General features: G+C 34.4%; 1 protein-coding gene across 5 annotated transcripts in view; it reads right to left on the minus strand.

Annotated features, from left to right (window-relative positions):
• LOC127791231 (alpha-dioxygenase 2) overlaps positions 1-9355 on the minus strand; it is a 42053-nt gene extending 32698 nt beyond the window's left edge. For 3 of the 5 annotated variants that reach the window (XR_008020887.1, XR_008020888.1, XR_008020886.1), the window contains exons 1-8: positions 9185-9355; positions 8721-8981; positions 8074-8223; positions 7745-7878; positions 7182-7395; positions 6868-7013; positions 6494-6721; positions 5912-6114 (exon numbers count right to left, since the gene is read on the minus strand). Coding sequence is in view for 2 of the 5 variants with exons in the window: in XM_052321085.1 (XP_052177045.1) it covers positions 5193-5418; positions 5538-5781; positions 5912-6114; positions 6494-6721; positions 6868-7013; positions 7182-7395; positions 7745-7878; positions 8074-8223; positions 8721-8981; positions 9185-9277 (1899 nt within the window). In the remaining 3 variants the exon portion in view is untranslated. Of the gene's footprint in view, positions 1-4723; positions 5419-5537; positions 5782-5911; positions 6115-6493; positions 6722-6867; positions 7014-7181; positions 7396-7744; positions 7879-8073; positions 8224-8720; positions 8982-9101 lie in introns of those variants that run through there. The other 2 variants (XM_052321085.1, XM_052321086.1) reach the window with 2 other exon arrangements.
• Positions 9356-21079: the final 11724 nt, after the last annotated feature.

A 21079-nucleotide genomic window follows, 5' to 3' on the forward strand; every position in this document is an offset into this window, starting at 1 on the left:
GGAGAGTTCAAGTGCAATACCCAGGGACAAAAATTTCGAGGATGAAATTTCTTTAAGGAGGGGTGAATGTAATATCTAAAAACTTTGGATTACTTTTGAAATAAGTATTTGGAAAGAAATGCAAAATTTCATAGAAATCGATATATAAATAGCATGAAAAAGTGACCGAATCAATCTGAGGGAATAACCAGGAGCTTAGATGCCTAAGGAAACAGGCATGTCCCTAACGAATGTTCCAAGGCATGATTTTTAACATTGAAAGAAATTGAATCAGAGATAATTTTCGATACAGCTACGGTCCAAGCTGAAAAATCGAATTGTCGTAAGAAACTTCCGAAAAGTCAATGGAACCCTTAAAGTATTCAAATTTTGCATATGGAACAACCCTAAAGCAGTTTCAAGTCAAAAAGAAAGGGTTTACAGTCAAATCATTCATTTGGGCCTAAGTATAATTTCTTAAAATTGCCCAAGGGAGGTTGAAATGATGTTATTTCTAAATCTTCGGGATGTAAATGAAGATTTTAGAACTTATGGGTCATTATGAAATTTTTGGAAACTCGGGGGGTTGTTCAGAGGGGTGTCAAAAACAATTTAAAAAGTTAAGAGAGCTATAGTGCAATTTTCAAAACCTAGAATTGCCATGGCCGACCAAGCTGCCGGCCACACCTTTCCTATTGCCTATTTCAACCATCGGAGGCTCGAGGGAGTGGTTGAGGGGTCTCAAGGCTAGGCTTAGGTCGACATCAGCCTTAATAGTGGCCCATTTTAGGGAAATTTTGGTCGTATCTTGGTTGAAAATTTTGATGCTCTGTAATTGGGATTAGGGGACAGATGTTGGTGTTTTTGGGTCAATCTAGGGAAGATAGAAGCGCTAAAGGCATTGGATGGGGTAGCCATGGGCATTTCGAAGCTCGGATTAGCTATAAATAGCCATCCGAGGCCAAGGGTTTTCTTCAAATTTAAACTCAAAAATTCGAGGGTTTGAGGAAGAATTGAGGTCTGTGGATAAGGGGCTTTTGTTCCCCATGGGTTGAGGATCATTTCTAGAGTTTTTGAAGGGTTTTCAAGTGGTTTAGAGGGAGATATGAAGCATGGCCGGAAAACCAAAGGGTTGTCGGAGCCGAGTATTAAACCGACAAATCGACGGCCTTCTGGTGGGCTTTTCGAGCAAGGGAAGATACCTTTGTGATCAACGTGATGAGAAAATCAGTTTGCGAGGAAAATCCAGCATCTCTGGTATGCCGACGCCAAAGAAAATGACCGACGCGTGTGCTACACACCCTAGTCATCACGCGTAACCACGCACCAAACGAATGAAGGCACGTGGGATAAGGGTAGGTTCTATAATTTTTTTTAATATTTTCTAATTTTATTTTATGAATTTTGGTGTTGAAAAATTGGAAAAAGTGTTTGAGAAGGTATTTATTTTGGAATTACCAAAGGAAAAATAACAAGAAAATGGAGGAAAATATGAAGAAATTATAGAAAAATAGACGTTAATATTCTTTTGTATAAACATGATGTCTAGGGATTATTGAGGCTCATCATTGAATATTTGTATGATTAGTTGGGGGTTGACACAAGAATCAAGGATTTGCATGCAAATCGAGGCGTTCTGAGTACGTATAAAGATGAATGATTTTCCCCACACACTTATACATGTTATGTTTGTCTATGTTGAGCATAATAGTCACGAAGGTTGCTAAGTTATAAGTAATTTATGTGCATCTTAACATACCTGTACATGTATTCTTGCATCAATAATTGTGATTTTTTACATGGCATGATATTGTTGGCATATCGATACTTGTGAATGGGATGGGATGTCGCCCTAATAGTGTAGTCGTATTTCCCTAAGGGTATTACCGAAACAATGTATAGGGGTATCCTGTTGCCTTGTGTGCATGTCAGGATGACTACCTAATATGCCGTGCTGGGTTGGATTGCCATGGAAGTTACACTAGGGCATCTGTTCGTTCATGTCTTTGCACCATGCGTTCATGTCTTTGTACCCATGCATTCATGTATCTATTTTTAAACCCTCACTAGAAGGTTTATCTTCTAATTGGGCTATGCCCCTGAAACATTCAAACATTCCAGTTGGGATTTGTAGCTAAGGCACGGAAGTGATTAAGATGTAACGGCACGAGGTGACGTGTTCGATGGGTTTGGCAAAATATTTTGGTGTTTTGATTCTTCATGAAGATTCGAATAAGAAGTCTCTTTAAATGTAAGAATGCTACGTATTACGGATGTTATTTGAGAAACGATCAAGTATTGTTATTATACTTCGATGTCATTAGAAGATAGTCCGTTGTTACCTTCGAGAGGTGTTTCTCTATGTATTCTGTTTTGAGAACGTGATGTTATACTATGGTACGAATTCTTATGTTATGATTAAAGTGAATTCGGTTATGGACCATATCAGGTTTCGATTGTTGCTTACACATTTGTAATGATATGTTGGGAGATTTTCTTTGAAATACGGTACTTGAGGTATTAAGGGATTATCGTGTCAAGAAAATGTGTATTTATATATTGAGCCGCAGCATAGTGACACGCTCGGGAAAAGCAGGGTGTTATAATCCACCATCAGCTAGTCCTCCAGATTTAGACATCGGTATTCCAGCTTCGTGATGGAACTCAATTCCTTGCTCCAGTATAAAGGGAAGTCGGCGGTTGCTTGATCGTCCAAAAAAAAATGTGAGCACATCCTGCCAAGAGGCTATTTTGAAGTAGTCGGCCTTAAAATTCTTATATAAGCATCAGAGGACTTCAGCAGCTTCCTTCTCGGAAGCCCATTCAAAGAGACCCATCTACCCTTGCTAAAGCCTTTCGACTAGAAGAAGGAAAAAAAGACTCATGTGCTCACTCCCTGACCTAGAAAGTTGAACAACACTTCAAAGGCTCTCACAAATGCTCAGTTGTTCGAGTGCGGCTAGGTCGGGGCAACATTTAACATCACCAACACCGAGCTTTGGAACTTGGTGAACGGAAGTCGAAGACAAAGACGTATAAAGAACGTCTCGTATACAAAAATCAACCCTGAGTCCGCAGCCATGAAGACCTGCTCCTCTTCCCCATAGGGTTAACACTTAAATAAACCCTCATCTTCTTCAACCACTAACAAATGGATCCACGACCTCAAAACAACAACATTATCCGAGGAGTTGTATGCGGAAGCGACCTTGGACGTGTCCTCACTCACCCAGCTATAGTCACTAGTTATGCCGAAAAGCGGGTTCGAGGATGACCCGACCATCGATGAAGCACCTACATTATCCCTAAGGGAACCAAAGAAAACAAAGTCATCAGAAGTAGTTCCTCTTTTTTCTACTTTGATTTATATTTCAACTACCCTAATCAACACATCAAATCACTTCCCTATGCTCAACCAGCAAAGCCCGATGGCCAAGCATCGAATTCCTCACCAGGAGCTCTCTTACGACATTCACGAAAACGCTTCCTTTCTCAGATTCACTCTTCGAACTCGTCACAAAACTCGATAAACTAGCCTAAAATAGTAAAAGAAAATGGAAGATTGAAAAATTGAAAGAGTTGGTTGCGCGAAGTTACTTGTATAAACGAGTGAATATGTAAAATAAGGTAAAAGGAAGCTTGAAGGCAGGAAGAATGTGAGAACTCTTGGGAAACTAGGATTCAGAAATCGATCGCAAGCACAAAAGTGAGAAGTGGAAAAATGGCCTACAGGTGCCCTTATATAGATATCGCACGATGCATCCAACGACTAAAGATCAAATGTCACCAAACACCTGCAGAGATCATGCCACTTGTCACTCACATTAAACGTCTAAGGTTAAAAAGTCGAAACAACTCCATGTCTGCCCACGACATCACATCTTCTGGAACAAGCATCCCAAATTTCAAAATTGTGTGTGTTACTTGTTAAAATCTCCAAAAAAATGCCCCCCAAAACTGTCTTACTCAGCCTTAGCAAGCTCGGTCTCAATGAGCTCGGTCCCCAACAAGCTCGGTCCTAGGTCAAGGTGAACTAGAACGTGACCACCACTTCGGCTATGTTCCTAGCTCGAATGTTCGTTCATGCGAACATTCGACCTAGGGGGCTCTAGACTGTACTAATCCATTGGGTAAGGGGCCCACAACTTGGCCCTGTGCGCGGCCCCCAAACTAGATCTCAGCCCAAGAAGCTCAGAAAACCTTTCCATTTAAGTTGAGATCCTGGTGCTAGTCACAGATCCTATCAACTTCAAGTAACTCACACAGTGATCCTCATCAGCCTATAATCTTCATTGAATCTGAGATCCTCAAAAATGATCCCTATCACTGCTATGTGTCTTGGCCCTCTATCCTCCCCTGACAGCCGACGACAAGCAAGGCACCCTCGTCCCTATATAAACTAGCCTGATCACAAGCCAAGATATATTATTTTCAAGCCTTACACATACTCTATTATCTTGAAACCTCACTGACTTGAGTGTCGGAGTGCTTGTAGATGCCAACCACCTTCGCCGAACCGCGATATTCCACCACCATTACGACCAATCTTGCCAACCCCGTTGGGCCGAAAGGAACACTTTGATTATATATTTCCTTTGTGATGCAAAACTTCTCAATATTAGTGACAGAGTAATGCTATTCATCTCCAATAAAGATGAACAGTAGTGATGTGGCAGCCCATGTAAAAATATTTAATTGGTATTACACATCTATTTAAAGAATATAAAAAATAAAATCTATTAGACGCCCTTTCATCTTTTCCAGGCAAACACTTCTGCATAGACTATCACATTACTACTATTCATCTTTGGATCTATCCGGAGATGAATAGCATTACTCTTAGTGACAACAGCCTGCTTGAGTCTGAGTTCTTCAATTGAATAGCCAGCCTGCCTTGTTAGAGATGAGTTCAAGCTTGACAGTGCAGTTACAGAATATTTACCACATCATAATATGTAATAAAATTAATACTTTTATGATGGATACTAATCTAATTGTACACCTCAACTCAAAGGTAATGAGATGCATGCAGAAAGGCACTCCACATTGCGTAGAGTAGACAAGCGTATCTACACTCGACTCACCACTGGAAATACACTGTTATTTCCATTTCACAAGTACTAATTAGCAGTTATTCATATATGTACTTCTTCAACCAGCTCCAATGACCCTCCCTCTCTAACTGGCATCTTCATCAAAAACAAACCTCCACATTACCGCACTGGTCTCAGGTACAAGGGTATGCAGGTCGTTGGAGTTGGCGACGAATCCCACACTGCAAAAGCGCTTGAACTTCTCATCCATTTCCTCGTCATCTCAGGGAAATGCCGACTGATTACATCCTTCAAGCTCTCTGTCTTGTTTACCCATTCGAGGCCTTTCTCTGTGTAGGTTTGCTCATTAAAGTTGGTTGTGAAGAACCGGTCAGCTTCAAGCCTCCTGAACATCAGTATCACATACAATACAAGAGTTAGAAACTTAAATTTGCTCTATTATTCCCTCAGTTGTTTAATTGCATATTTAGCCTGCTTCTTTGACTCATTCTTGGTTGAGCATACCTCGAGGCAAGGAGTAGAAAGATAAAGAAAGCTGTCTCGCCGATGGCAAAGCCTTTGATTTTCTTCTCTGCATGTAGGCCTACTAGCAAATCAAGTTTCTCAACATCGTCTCCATAGACTTCATGCAGAGCTTCAACTACCTTCTCATCATCGGTTAAATCCTCCCACTTGCTAATGGGAATCATGAGTAAGTTTCTTCTGAACTCGTTATATCGCGCAACTCTTCTTTCTCTATCTCTATAAACTAGTCACCCAAAAGTTTAGCATTGCATCACTTGGACATGGGAAGACCAAGTAAAATGATGCATTTGAAACTTGGGGAAAGTAAATTGCAAATATAAAAGGAAAGAATATTAGGTGTTCAAGAGAATTACTTTCCAAAGCTGCCATATCAACTGGATCCGGTCTATCTTCTCCATTAACATCATGAGCAACAAGATTCCTCATCCATGTAGGGTAGTTCCATAATGTTACAGCTCCACATGGCTGATGACCCATCGATACCATCATCTGCTCCATTCCGATTTTTGCTAGTCTTCTTTCTCCTTCTTTCCCCACCATTTCCTTCATAGGCAACCTTCAAAGAACAAAATCAAGTTCACACCCCTAACATTGGTTAAATTTACAAGGCATTCAATGTTGAATGTAGCTGTAGTTTTGCTTTTAGCCCCTTGCATGAAAGAATTAATAGTACTATCCTTTGGCCCCAAGTTTAAAAGCATGATGGCTTATTTGGCCATTTTGAAAATTTTGCCACAAGTCTAAAAGTATGAGAGCTTATTTGGCTCTTTGAAAGTAGAATTTAGCCCTCAGGCCAAATTACATCGTCTAATTTGGCACTTCACCCTATAAACCTTAAGTACCCAATCCACGAACTTAGATCCAACAATTGTTATCCAAGAGGAAAAGAAGGAATCAATCTCGCATAAATATAAATGAGAAGGAAAGAGAAGTACACTTCTTCAATTGGTGGGGATTTGTATTCAGAAGTTGAAGACTTAATGTCTCTTAGGATAAGTTCATCAGGTAGAAGGCAGTGCATTCTGTAGACGCTTACAAATTCTTCTGTCAAAGAATAGGGAATTCCATGATCTCTAGGGCTCTTAAGACCAACCAATCCACTTAGTATTGGCCCACATACATGTCCAAATAAATCCTTGAATTTCTTTCCCAGAAAGCCATACCTGCAGCAAATATTTGGATGCAGAAAATTTGTTAGCTTAGCATGTGGCTTTCTTCTCTCGAATTTGTCCAGAATATCACATTAATCATTTAGGTCCTTATTGGCTCAAATGAAAGAAATATCATTCTCTTTGAATTGCAATCTTACCAATTGATCCTCATGCCTGCCAAAAGAGTGTCAGTCTTCAAGAGTTCAACTGTCCAATCAATAGTGTGTATTTTGGCAATGACTGCGGAAGTTACCAATCTCCCATGTCTATAGAGCTTCTCATCATCAAAATTAGGGTAATTTTCCTAATGATGATTGACGAACAACTCAAAAATTAGCCTCAAAATATATGCACACAATGCACACACTTCACTACTCTCATGCAATGCATAATGGCATAAAACTTAGGGCAATTAAAACTATCTGCTAACAGAAGAACATACTTAATAGGTGGTGATGCAAATTGAACTTACTCTGAGCATATCACAAACAGCATTATGTTCCTTGACAAAGAAAGCTTGCAGAAGCGAGAACCCTGCCCAACAATTTCGGACATCACCAGAGATGGGAATTCCCTTTTCATCATGTTCAAGAAGTTCATCTTCTGAGATCTTTAACTTGCCATCCTTAAATGTTCTCACCCTTCCCATCCCCTCCTTGTTATTGCCATAGATTACACTCCCATCCCTAATTCGATCAAAAAGATAAACGATTAAAAAAAAAAAAAAGGGATGGCAGTATACAATCTTGGTGCAGTTCATATTCTTTCTCTACTACCTTCTAGAATTGCAAAACAAGAGTAAGACAAAATTTTGTTTTGTTATGTAACGATTACCATTCAAGTTTCGTAAGTATTAAAAACTTGGCTAAAGTGTAGACGCGGATTTGAAGGAGGACCCTGACATGGAAGTCTCAAAAGCAGGGGCTGAAAGGGTTTTTCCACTATCCGGCCCCCAAATCTCGGGCCTGACATCATTGTTCTTCGAAGAATTACTAGAATTGCTCGTAGAAAATACGTAGTTTCTAAAGCACTTACCACCATGGGGTTCTTGTATTCAGAAACCCAGTCTTAACCTCCAGTGAGCCTGTAGAAACTTGTTTATTCTTAAAGAACTTGAATGACTTCAATGGACACCCATCTGCAACTTCATCCGGAGCTTTGAGTTCCACCTGTTAGAGAAATTCTTAGGCTCTTATTGCTTCTATAAAATGATAAACAATTCAGCCTTGGCTTTCACAATCACTGGTAGTCCCATACGCTGTTCTCTGTTTCTTGGGTTTTAAGTGCCAACCAAATTGAAAATTTTCTGCAGCTTAAAGAGCCAATTTCTACAACATAATGCATCTGTTTGGAAAGATACATACCTGGTGAGTGTCCTCCATATGATCAATCCAGTCATGAATCATGAACTGTATCCAAGAACAAGCAATCATGTTGAATTGCTTCCCACTATCTATGAACTTCCTTCTCTCCAAAAGCTTGGTGGCCACCAATGTTGGGTGAGGATCAAGCAACTGGAAAATCAAATCACACCTCCATCAACAACATATATTACCAATTTAGCCAAAAACAGAAAAAAAAAAAAAAAATAGGGGAAAAAAAAAGGTCCAACTGGGTCCTTAACTTTTCGGATTTTGTCAGTCTAACCCCTCATCTTTTTCTTTTGCTCAAATTCACTCTTAAAACTTTTCAAAATGATTCACTTCGTCTCTAAAATACTAATTTCTTTCTCTCAAATTCACCTTTGATTTAAATCATTCGAAAAGTTTAGGAGTAAATAATTCCACAGCTAAATTGACTAAAATCCAAAAGTTTAAGGTCAAATCGGTCTTTTTCTCAAAAAAATAACAAAACCTGTCATTACTTCTCAATTTTGCTTCAGAAGTGATCGGCCGTCCATGGAATGTCAAGATCACATTCAAATCAAGGAAATTGAGAAGCATAGACTGTTAAAAACTCAAACTGCAGACCAAATTCTCTGCAAATTAAGCACAGATGGTCGAGAGCATACTCCGTAGAGTGAAGTGGAGGGAGGCATGTTGCGGCCAAACACAGTTCCCTGGCTGCCGATCAGATCATCGTTAGGATGGTTACAGGTTCCGTCGGCCGTCCGATATCCGAACTCTCCGACCTGATATTTACGGCCTATTTTCCCGGCGACGTCCAAGAGATTGTATCGTTGGTGCAAGTGCCGCCTGATTCCCAAATAAGCCAGCCCCATGAACACCGGCAATCTGTGCCATATCCCCAACTTGTCCACCAAATTTATGATCTGCGGCCGCAAAGACACAAAAACATTATAAACATATGATTTTGCAAACATAAGATTAACAAGCGAGACCACCCGAATTGCAGGTTGATGAATCTGAAGGTTAGAGTTCGAGTCTCGTACACCATATTTTGTCTCTACTTTGTCCCAAATGGTACAATCCTCAAGTACCAAAAAGAAAAAAAAATTAAGGAGAGAGTACTAACGTAGAACAGAATGGTGTCAAGGAGAGACATCTTGGCTACGATATGCCATAGTTGAGGATGAATGAAGGACGAAGAAGATGGGAAGATTGCCATGGTGGGGTTGTGTTTGTGTGGATAACCTTTCGGAGTGTGAGCAATGGCGAAGTTTCAGCAGTGGTGTATCTGAAGTTAAAAGTAGAGCTTCTTTCTTATAGTGTTTGTTTGATGGACCCAACTGCAAAGTAGGCAATAATGGTTGATGTGTGATAGATGGAATTTAGGGGAAAGCAAACTTGCTACAAATTGTAGTGAAAATAAGATCACAGAAATTGCTACAAATTTAAGAGAAAAGATAATTTTCTTCATTTCTCCTAATAATTAATATAATTCAAGCACCTATTAAATAGATTTCAACAAATTCACTAAGCTAAACAATAGAAAAACATTAACAATAAACTAATTTACTAATATTATCTAAATAAAATAAATAAACTTAAATCAAATAAAATGATCAAATCTCAACTCACGTAACCATATTCATATTGCCATCTCTATTTCCTGTGCTAACTATTTTTATTTTATTTTTTTTGCACATTTCATTCCTCTTCTCTTAAAAATTGTCCTTGTTTTCAAGAACAAAGGAAAAACTACTAGTGATATCTTTTGATGGAAAAATACTTTCATTTTTTGTCAATACACCAGAACCACATGATGAGTTATTATTTCTGATGAAATAGTGGAAGAAAGCGCCTAAGAAGGCACACCAGTAGATGTTGTTGTGATATGTGCAAAAATAAATAAATGAAAGCAATTAGCATAGGAAATAGAGATGGCAATATGGATATGGTTATGTGGGTCAGGATTTGGTCATTTTATTTAATTTAAATTTATTTATTTTATTTAGATAATATTAGTGGGTTAATTTGTTGTTAATATTTTCTTATTTTTTAATTTAGTGGATTTGTTGAAATCTATTTAATAGGCGCTTGAATTGTATTAGTTATTATGAGAAATGAAGAAAATTATCTCTCTCTCTCTCTCTCTCTCTCGAATCTTCCTCCTATGATTTCTCTGCTCTTCTTTTCACTGTAATTTGTAGTAGGTTTCCTTTCCCTTAAATTCCATCCCTATTATGTTGTTGCAGAGGCTGCTGTGGATGGATATGCAGCTTTATTGTGCCATTAAGTTGGAGTAAGCCACAGTTGGGGGGTGAGAGTGGATAGATATGCACCGCTATGCCAAAATGAACATTGATGGCATTCTGAAGAATTTTTGTATTGACATTTTATATTAATGTTTTGTATTGTATTTAATATTAATATAAATATATAAGATATCAATGTAGAATATCAATAAAAATGTCAAACTTAAATATTCAAATAGAATTTTCATTTATATATTTGATCAAAAATGTTATTTGGACACTTTTGATAACTTTTGTGTACTAATGTGTTATATATTTGTATTTATCATAACATAAATAGAACACATTAATGTATAAATATCATAAAAATATCATGTACGTTTCCAATATTTAGTATGTCACCAATAAATGGTTTGTTCCTTTGACTTTGTCATGTCTTGTTGTTGTGCATCACGTTGCAATCAAATGAATTAATGTACCCTACCTTTGGCAAGAATCATTAATTCATTAGGCACAAACATTTGGGATAGTTGGTGGATTTTGACTCCCAACTATCTATCCCATTTTAGTAAGTGAAATGACTGGAGCTTCAGCTTCTTTAAAAGTATGTAATTTTGTAAGTATTTATTTTTAAATTATAAAGATATTACCTCTCTATTATTTTTGACTTGTTTTCGAGATTACACTTGTACAAAATTATCATTCAAGACATACGATCGAGACACGATATATATTCCTAAATACAATCATACAATTCTCATAAGAGTCTCGATTAATTTTTTCGCTCCAAGAAACAAAAATCACAAAAATCTAAAATGTAACGTACAATTTGGGTGTTTGGTAACACCCCAACTTCCTCAATGTGAAGCCCTCTTCGCAACCTCACCATTTCCTCAACAAAATGTTGTGTAATTTTTATTAAATTATAATTTTAATCTCTATGAAATAATTAAAATAATATATTATTAATCATTCTTATGTTATTTTTAGTCATTTTATTATTTTAACTCACCTTAATTCAAATATTTATTAATCATTTATGCATAACCAAACTCACTTTATCTCATATAACTCACTTCACTTAGGGGGTGAAACAAGGGACCGACTTGGGTTAATGTTTGAGATCGATTCCCTACTTATCAAAAATTTAGAAATTAAATAGAATTCAAAAGATTGCCCATGAAAATGACTTTATACTTAGAAGACATATCTTGATATTATTATGAAATTTATATTATAATGAGAATTATTTTTGTAAAAATCACTTTATTGATTATCTTTTGATCCATGGATTGAAGGTTGTCCCATACGTCTATCAGATTAATCATGAGATTAATTTCAGTTAACTTAAGATACCTTCTCATTATTATTTGAGTAATTAAATAATATTAGATTTACACGGTTTCTAAATATACCAGAGGTCTTTAAGTGAGCTTTCTAGTGACATATTATGTGCTAAAATCATATAACTTTTACCTAATCAAATATTTAATTTACTAGGTAGTGTCTAAGAATAATTTTATTCCAAGAATCAACTGATCACTCAAGCTTAATTTTTTTTTTTTCCTTGTTGAAATCACCTTTTGTGACCCTAAATGATTTGACATTAACATTATTTGAGAAAAACACTTTTCCTAAAACATTCCTAATATATAGAAATCTTTGATTTTTCCTTAAACCAATTTGAGATCCCAAAATATTGATATAATACCAAAATTTTTTAGCTAAGTTTACAAAACCAGCTAAGGTGAGATTACCCCCTCTCACATGACATCCCAATATAAATCATCACACCCTCAATGACCCCCAAATAGTTCATACACTTGAATAGACTCATTACCAACCTAAACATCATGGTCATTCAAAATAGACTCGTTAGAAACCTAAACATGCACTAAGAGTCTCTTAATAACCTCCCACACTCATAGCCTCCACTCAAATGTATCTACAAAAGCCCTGGGGTATAGCACCACTGGTAAAGGAAGAACTTCTTGGAGTGATGCTGAGGTTCCCAGGTTTCGTGTTCAAACCCTGGCCAAATGAGGTATATTCTCGATTTACCTCTTCAGTGTAGGTCTAAAGGTGAGGTGGCTAAGGATACTAGTAATGGGACGTAATTCAATATATATATATATATATATCTACAAATAATGGGGATGCACTCATAAACTTTAGAAGCTCAATAAGTCCAAGAGCATACAAACATGAAATTTAAATCCCAGTCACATTCTCCACACTTTTAGCATTATCATGACTAGGGATATTCCAATACACCGATCTCTAGATGGCAGTATGTAATCCCTTGGATATTTTCCACTTTAGATCCCAAGTGCATATCCAACTTCATAACATTTATATCTCAAAAATAAGGTAAAAAAGCACAGACATAAAAGCCAACACCATGTATCATGTCAAGGATGCTCAATGCAAGATAAAAATGGGGTAGAGGAGTTACATAAATGAAAAGCAAAGCAACTAATCACCCTTAATCAATCCACCTTTGTTCCTAAAATCAAGAGTATATTAGGCATTTCAACATCCAAATTCGTACTCATTTAAAACCCAAGGTCCTCATGTTTCCAATTCACTTCAGTACACTACAACAAAAATGATTTGTTGAGGCATCTTTTTAGGACATTTTTTGGAAAGTGTCCTCTAAAATACTATTTTAAGACACAATCTAAAAAAATGCCCCAATACAATAAATTTAATGAGGCACAACAATTAAGTGCCCTATAAAATACTATTTTAAGGTACAATTTAAAGAAATGCCCCAATAAAACAATTCTAATGATGCACGACAATGAAATGCCATAATAGACAAATATAAGTGTTTTAATAGATAAATTTAATAGGGCAGAATTTTTGAAATGACCCATTAAAATAATTCTAACAATACACTCTGATGAAGTGCCCTAATAGACAAATCTTAAGTGCCCCAATAGAATAATTCTAATGAAACTTAGATATACTATAAAATAAACATGTGCACATATATTAATAAGATGATGTGTAGATTAGATGGTCACGTGTGTGCAAGAAGAAGGAAATATTCAGGGTTCGAGCTGAGGGAGAAGTTAGAGTTAAGAGAAGGCCTTGTGAGGGATATGAAAAATAAATTTATAATGATTTTTTAGGCATTTTTAAGTATCACAACAAACTTAAATTTATAGTTATTTTTTAGGCATTTGTAAGTGCCTCAATACGTTTTGGGGAAATAATTACATGCAGCACTTTTATTAATGCCCTAATAGTTAAAATGCCCCAATAAACTATCTATTAAGGCATTTTTAAATGCCTCTTAATCTAAATTTTGTTGTAGTGTAAAGTTTTTAAGCTCTAAAATCCTCTGAACCAGTGAGTTATTATTGGACCTACAACAAAGGTTTAAACCCATCTAAACACAAATAAAGCATCCTCAATTGATTTATAATCATTAAACCATTAAAAACCAGTGGTCTTGCACTTACCATGGGTGAAAACCTCTCAATTCACCCAACAAATGTCCCAAAACCCTAAGGAATTGCCTTCCTCTCTCTCTCTCTCTCTCTCTCTCTCTCACACACACACACATCCCTTTAAATCCAAAAATGTATGAGAAACAAAGGGGGATTTGATTTCTCCTAATTTATTTGATTCCCAAAAGACATCTTTACCCCTATATTGAATGCCATATGCTAGGGTTTGAATAGGAAAACAAGTCTTTTCTCTCCTTGTATTCTTGGCCAACTTTTGTAAGAGATTTGTCCCCTGCCCCTTTATCAACTTAAATCTCTCATTTTTGCAACCATAGTAGCCTTTTTCTTTTTTTTCAATTGTCATTAGAAGGCAAAGTGACTTCCTCTGCCAATTTTGGCTAACTTTCAAATTTTCAACCCCCAGATCCCGTTTAACTCTCCACGTCTTCCCTTCCACGAAAAAAACTCTCTTTGGGTTTGATTTCTTGAATCTAGTTGATGATGGTCTTCCCTTACACGAAAAAAACTCTCTTTGGGTTTGATTTCTTGAATCTAGTTGATGATGGTGTCTGAGACCGACCGCCACGTGTTTCCTCGACAAATGGATCTTAGGAGTAGAAGTTCGGACTTGGCTATGTCAGGCCTCGGGTATACAACCTGCAAAACAACGGAGTGACGGGGTTAGGATCCCTTGAAATAGACTCCAATGCTCAAGTTAGTAGAATAAATGCAAGTAATAGAAAATGTAAGAGGTTGAGACATTGTCATATCTGGTGAGAATCCCTACTTTTTATAGGCAAGTCTGTTAGAGGGTACTTAAGATAAAGTCCGAGATGGTCAGGCACGGCTCCCGAAAACCCCAGTCAAGCTAGAACGAGTCTCGTGGTCTGGTTCAAATTTTTCGGACTCCAGTCCAGATTGCTCTTCAAACATCGCCACATGTTCTTATATTGAGCTTATTTGATGAGTTCAATAGATTGCTCGGCCAACTTTAGTTGACCTAAGTCTTCCAATGTACCGTTCCAAAAGTTCAGTAAAAACTGTGATCTTTGCGTTACTATTTGAGGGATCAAATGATATGGAATTTGCATGATTTTTAGATATGTTATATATAGGTCTCCAAAAGAGCTTTCCGATGATATATTATGACAGAAAATTGGATAATAGTTTCGTAGTCAAATCATCAAATTACGAGAAGGCATCCGAAAGTGCTACTTTCTAGTAATTGATTCTCTCGATCGCCTCAATTCGTACGAGTCCCAACCACTTCCAATCCTTGTGGATTTCTTCCAAAATTAACCCATCTGGTTAATCTAATTCTTATCCAAATCCTTCTCATTGGTTTACAATCAATTTAAGGTGTGGAGTGTTACAAAAATCACCCACCCCACGGAACGGATTGGCTTCACCCATTAATTAATTATAAACCCAATTTTAACGATTTTCTAGCCCCCAATCTATAATAATTCTCATTTTTCTCCATCCCATGAAATTCTCTAATTTATTCAATTTTGTCCCAAAATGGAACGAGTTGTGATAAACTTTGATATAACTACTATTAGTATACCCCCCCCCCCCCCCCCCCCCTCCTCAGATATGTCAAGTGGAGGCTAGCTGCGTCATTTACTGCATCTACTCTCTCTCTCTCTCTCTCTCTCTCTCTCTCTCTCTCTCTCTCTCTCTCTCTATATATATATATATATATATACTGCATGCATAATGCATGATGAAGATGATGTATGATGCGTCTCAGTGATCTCTCTCTCTCTCTCTCTCTCTATATATATATATATACTGCATGTATAATGCATGGTGAAGATGATGTATGATGCGTCTCAGTGAGTTCATCCAACTTGCTGCTGCAAAGCAGGACAGAAATAAATGCGTTTCCGTCCCCGCTTACCATTACAATTACTTACAATTGATAAGAAGCAAAGGGCGAGTATGAATTTCGAATGATATATTAATTTAGTGAAATATAAATTTAATTCTTATCTCATAATCGTAAAGGTAAAATCTACCATTTAATTCTCCTAACATAATTAAAAATACGAACATCGAGAATGATGTAAAAACGATCATTCCAAGAAACAAAGGGTAGCCGATTTGACCATTGAGAACAGATTGACATGTGCCCACCATCCCATGCCATAATCATCCATCTGCGCACAATCTGCAGCTCCAAATTTGCCTTCTCCTTCTTCTTCCTCATGATCATGCTCTGTATACGAATGGGTTGTATGATACAAACAGTATAGTATATTATATAATATAAATAACATATTTTATTAAAAATATATTTTTTTTTTATCTGTAACATTTTTTAAATTTTAAATGTGTTTATGATAAAAATAATCAAAATAAACACATTTTTATTATTTTAAAAAATTGAAAAAAGTTTAAAAACAACGACGAAAACGAAGACTTAAGTTGCGTTCCCTTCGTTGTTTTGGTTGTTTTCGATCAAAACAATCTCTAAATCCAAAATATAGAAAACACAATCTATTTTTTATATTTTGGCTCTAAACAAAAAAGTGAAAAAAAAAAGAAAAATTTATTCTTAAATTTTAAAAATAAAATTTTATATTTATTTAAAATTTAAAAATCATAATATATCTATATTATAATCAAAAATATATAATAACATATAATATATTATTATGTATGTCACACATATTATGTATAATAATATTTAATATAAATTATTATTCAAATATCAGTAATTTATTAATAAAATTTATTATTTTATTTTAATAATAAAATTTTATTAAAAATAATTAATTTTATCATTAATAATTAAATTCATTAAATAAAATATTATAAAAAGAATTTTTAAAAAATATAAAGTAAACGCAATTTTTAATTTTTTGTTTTAAAAAATAATTTTTAAATAACAAAAAGAACACATTTTTAATTTTTTAAAAATAAATTATCAAAATAAAAAATTAAAAATGAATTTAAAACTTAAAATTAAAAATTAAAAACACAAAAAGAACTCAATTTTAAGTTTTTGCTTTACTTAAATTAGGGTCGACAACTTTTTAATTGCTTGTCAGCTATACACTTACTCATTAATCGACTCTATAAATAATAAAAGTATTTTTTTTATTTAAGAAAAGAGTATGTTGAATATTAAAAGATTTAATTTTCACTTCATCTACTTAGACCCAGCCCAACGACTTTCTAATCACTAGTCATTTCTACACTTACTCATTAATCAGCTCTCTAAATGACAAATGTGCTTCTTTTTTTTTTTTTTCTTTTGGAGAAGGATAAGTTGAATATTAAACCATTCTTGCATACATACGAACAGGTCTCTTATAATGTCTACTGACACACAACATAGTATTTGCCCGTCAATAAATAATATAGCAATGCCTTACATATGAAATTAAATTCAATCTTACCTAAGTGGTGAAATTTGACTCAACGAACCTCTAACTATTAGTAGAAAGGACTATTTAATTCATTAGGACCCAACAATGATCCATGACACTAACAAACCCCCCTACGAAACCTTAATAGCATCATTTAACTTCGTCACTTTTTCAACTTCAACAAAAATGCTTACCCCACACCAAACCTTTTAAGGGTTCTGTCTAAATAAATGTGCCAACAAGCAAGTGAATTTTTTTATTTTTAATATAATTTCTTAGACAGTAATTGATTCAGGCATGAAAATATCTCATCACTTAATACCTAAATAGACCAATCGATTCCAGAGAAAAGATGATCCTGTGTCTATTGCGTTTTATATATATGCTAGGCAATGCCCGTGCTTAAAGACACGGTATAAATAATATTAAAATTAAATATTATATAAAAATTAAAATAAAAATTATTGTATTCTTATTAACGTTGTATAAAAAAAAATAAATTACAAAAAATGCTCTACAATCTGAACAAATTAACTTAAAAGTTAAATATTAAGCAATACATACCAGTTAATGTTATTGCTGCCAATTAAATATAAAAAAAAATTAAATATCAAATACTACTGCTATTGTTGTAAATAGAAATTAAAATTAAAATGCACATCAATTAGTATTACTGCTACCAATCAAATTATAACTGCATAAGAACAACAAATATTATATTGACATACACCAAAAGAGTAGGTTAAACTTTTACAAAAAGTGAGTTAAAGCTTTACAAAATATATATGCTTTACAAAAATGTGTCAATAATATGTCTTCAAACATGTGTTTACCCAAACTTCCTCCTCATTACTTTTCAAAAAATCTTCGTATCAACTTGTATGTATCTCCAATGAGGAACATGCACAACAATATAATAATTTGTGAAACAAAAAAAATATAGATTAATACATTTGTTGGGAATATACATATCAAAATATCCTTTGAGATTAAAATTACATTATTACATCCCCATTGAAGCAAGATAGTTGTATTTCTCCTTTTAAACTCCATATATTTTTCAATCCAATCCTACAAATATCATATTTCAAATTATTATTAAATTTAAATTTTAAAAAAAGTTATATAGTCAATAAAAATAAATATACATGGTTATCTTTTGAACACTACAACAACACTTCAGAATAAATAATATTTGTAGTAGAATTCAAACAATTTTTAGAGAGCAAAATACTTATACGATCAAATGATGTACATTTGGACAATGCCACATATAATTGCCCATAGCTAAACACTGGTATGCACAAATCAACCCCAACAAATTTTATAGATTGTCCTTGAAATTTATTAATGGTCAAGGCATATGCCAATTGGATTAGAAATTGACGTCTTGTCATTTGAAAAGGCATTTCTAAAGAAAATGGTGCCAAAGATATCCTTGGTATAAATGTCAAATTGCCAAACTTTTCTCCAATTAAAATTTGAGCTTCAATTATGCGAGTGTCACACCTAATAACCATCAATCTTGTACTATTACATAGTTCATCTTTCGGTGCATTGTTTCTCAACAATATTATAGGACAACCCACATTCAACTCTAACTTAAAAGTTGGCAACCTAGGAGGATCCAATGAATTTAAATATTCATTGGGATATCTATTTGTAATGGTAGGATCGATTTCATTATCTTCAGACATTTTATCTGCTGCAAGATAAGTATATAATCTCCCTAGAAAGATATTCAATACAATAGTATTGATGTCACTAACATCATCGTTACGCACAGACAAAATTGTGCGTTCAGTTAAAAATGTTGAGGTTGACGTCTCTATCATGTTCAACCGTGGGTAAACTGTAGAGAGTAATTCATTCAAATCTTGACATTTGTGTATTGTTGATAGAAGGTTAACAATTTCTTGAGGATTGGTCTCAATCTAAAAAAAGTAAAATCAATAAAAAAAAATAAGAATAAAAACACAATTTATTAATTTAAAATAATCTATATGATATGGTACAAAGGTTAAAGTAGTGTTACCTCCATCAAGAAATTTGCAAAATTAGCATTTTCACGACCTTCATGATTCAAACGCATATTCAAATCCAATGTTAAGATATGTATATGCTTCCATAGAACAGAGTGTCTTAATGATACATTCACAATTTGCTCACGAACTCCTTTGGATATAACTGGTAAGATTTGTCGAAAGTCTTTATCAAGAACAACAGTAATACCCCCAAATGGCTTTTCACTATCACAAACATCCATCAATATACGATCAATTGTCTCAACACAATGTCTATGTTGCATCAAAACTTCATCCCAAATTATGAGTTTTGTTTCTCTAAATAACTCAGTCTATAATGATTGTTTGCTAAGCCCACAATTTGAATTTTCCAACACATCTAATGGGATGTAAAATATTGAATGTGCAGTGCGACCTCCAACCAGTAACAATGATGCAATTCCAGATGAAGCCACAGTAATAACGATATGTCCAAGGTTGCGATATTTTAATACTTTGTATTGTACAAAAATGTTTTCCCTATTCTAGTACCCCCATTCAAAAAGAAAACAACTCATTTTATCTGTTACTTACGTCAAATAATAATTATGTTGTCTAACGTGGCAATGTCATGTCAGGGTCAGACAATATAATTGTTGTCCGTGTTATTTGACGTGGGCAACAAATCAAATCTATATATATATATATATATAATCTTAATTTTATGTTCTTGAATATATATATTAAAACAATTTATTTTTATAACTGTTAATGGTATCCTATACCCTCTGTGTAAGTGGTTATCTCAGTTATCCCAATCAGAGAGTACTAATTATGTAGATAGAAATCAGTTTGAGAATACAATGTATAGCCGTTTATATGAAATTATTTTTAATAATTACCATACCATCGTTAACATAATTACCATAGAAATCAGTTTGGGAATCAAATTAATTTTTAAGGGTGGGTGACATTTTTCCTGTTGTATTTCTGAATAAATTCATATCTACATATACTCTATACACACTCAAAATTGAACATTCGATACAGTCTACATGAGATTTGCCTTCCAACTCATCGCACTGATTCAAATCTCGATACTCTATATGAAACTTCAAGTGCTTTACCACTGCATCATGCTCGTGGGGGCTCACTAGGATCTAATTTAACACGATATAATGCACTCCAATGCTATCTTACAAAATGTTAATTGAATATTTAAGTTCAAAATTTATAATGATATTTTGTATTAATATTTTATATAATTTTAACAATATCTTAACAATAATTTAAACACAGATAAACATATATATATAGGTAAATTTTATTTTCACATTCCAATTTTATCAAAATATGATTTTATGCCCAAAAAAAAAGAAGAAGAAAAGGAGAGAGTTTAATTGGTAAGTAAGCAGCTTTATTGTGCCATTAAATCGGATGAAGCCACAGTTGGGAGGTGAGAGTGGATAGATATGCACCGGTATGCCAAAATGAACATTTATGGCATTCTGAAGAATTTTTTTATTCACATTTTATATTAATATTTTGTATTGTGTTTTATATAAATATATAAGATATCAATGTAGAATGTCAATAAAAATGTTAAATTTAAATATTCAAATAGTATTTTCATTTATATATTTGATCAAAAATGTTATTTGGACACTTTTGATAACTTTTGTGTACTATTGTGTTATATATTTGTATTATCATAACATAAATATAACATGTTAATGCATAAATATCATAAAAATATCATGTACATTTCCAATATTTAGTTTGTCAGCAATAAATGGTTTGTACATTTATAAATATAACATATTGATTGCTTTTACGTAAGTTCTCAGTGTTCGTGCTCTCAATTACTTCAAGGGAGGTAAATTACAGGTTGGGCATTTAACTCTTGCGCAGAGCAATAATCAAACTCGTAATTT

The sequence above is a fragment of the Diospyros lotus genome, chromosome 14 (genome assembly GCF_014633365.1).
Source record: "Diospyros lotus cultivar Yz01 chromosome 14, ASM1463336v1, whole genome shotgun sequence".
NCBI lineage: Eukaryota > Viridiplantae > Streptophyta > Magnoliopsida > Ericales > Ebenaceae > Diospyros > Diospyros lotus.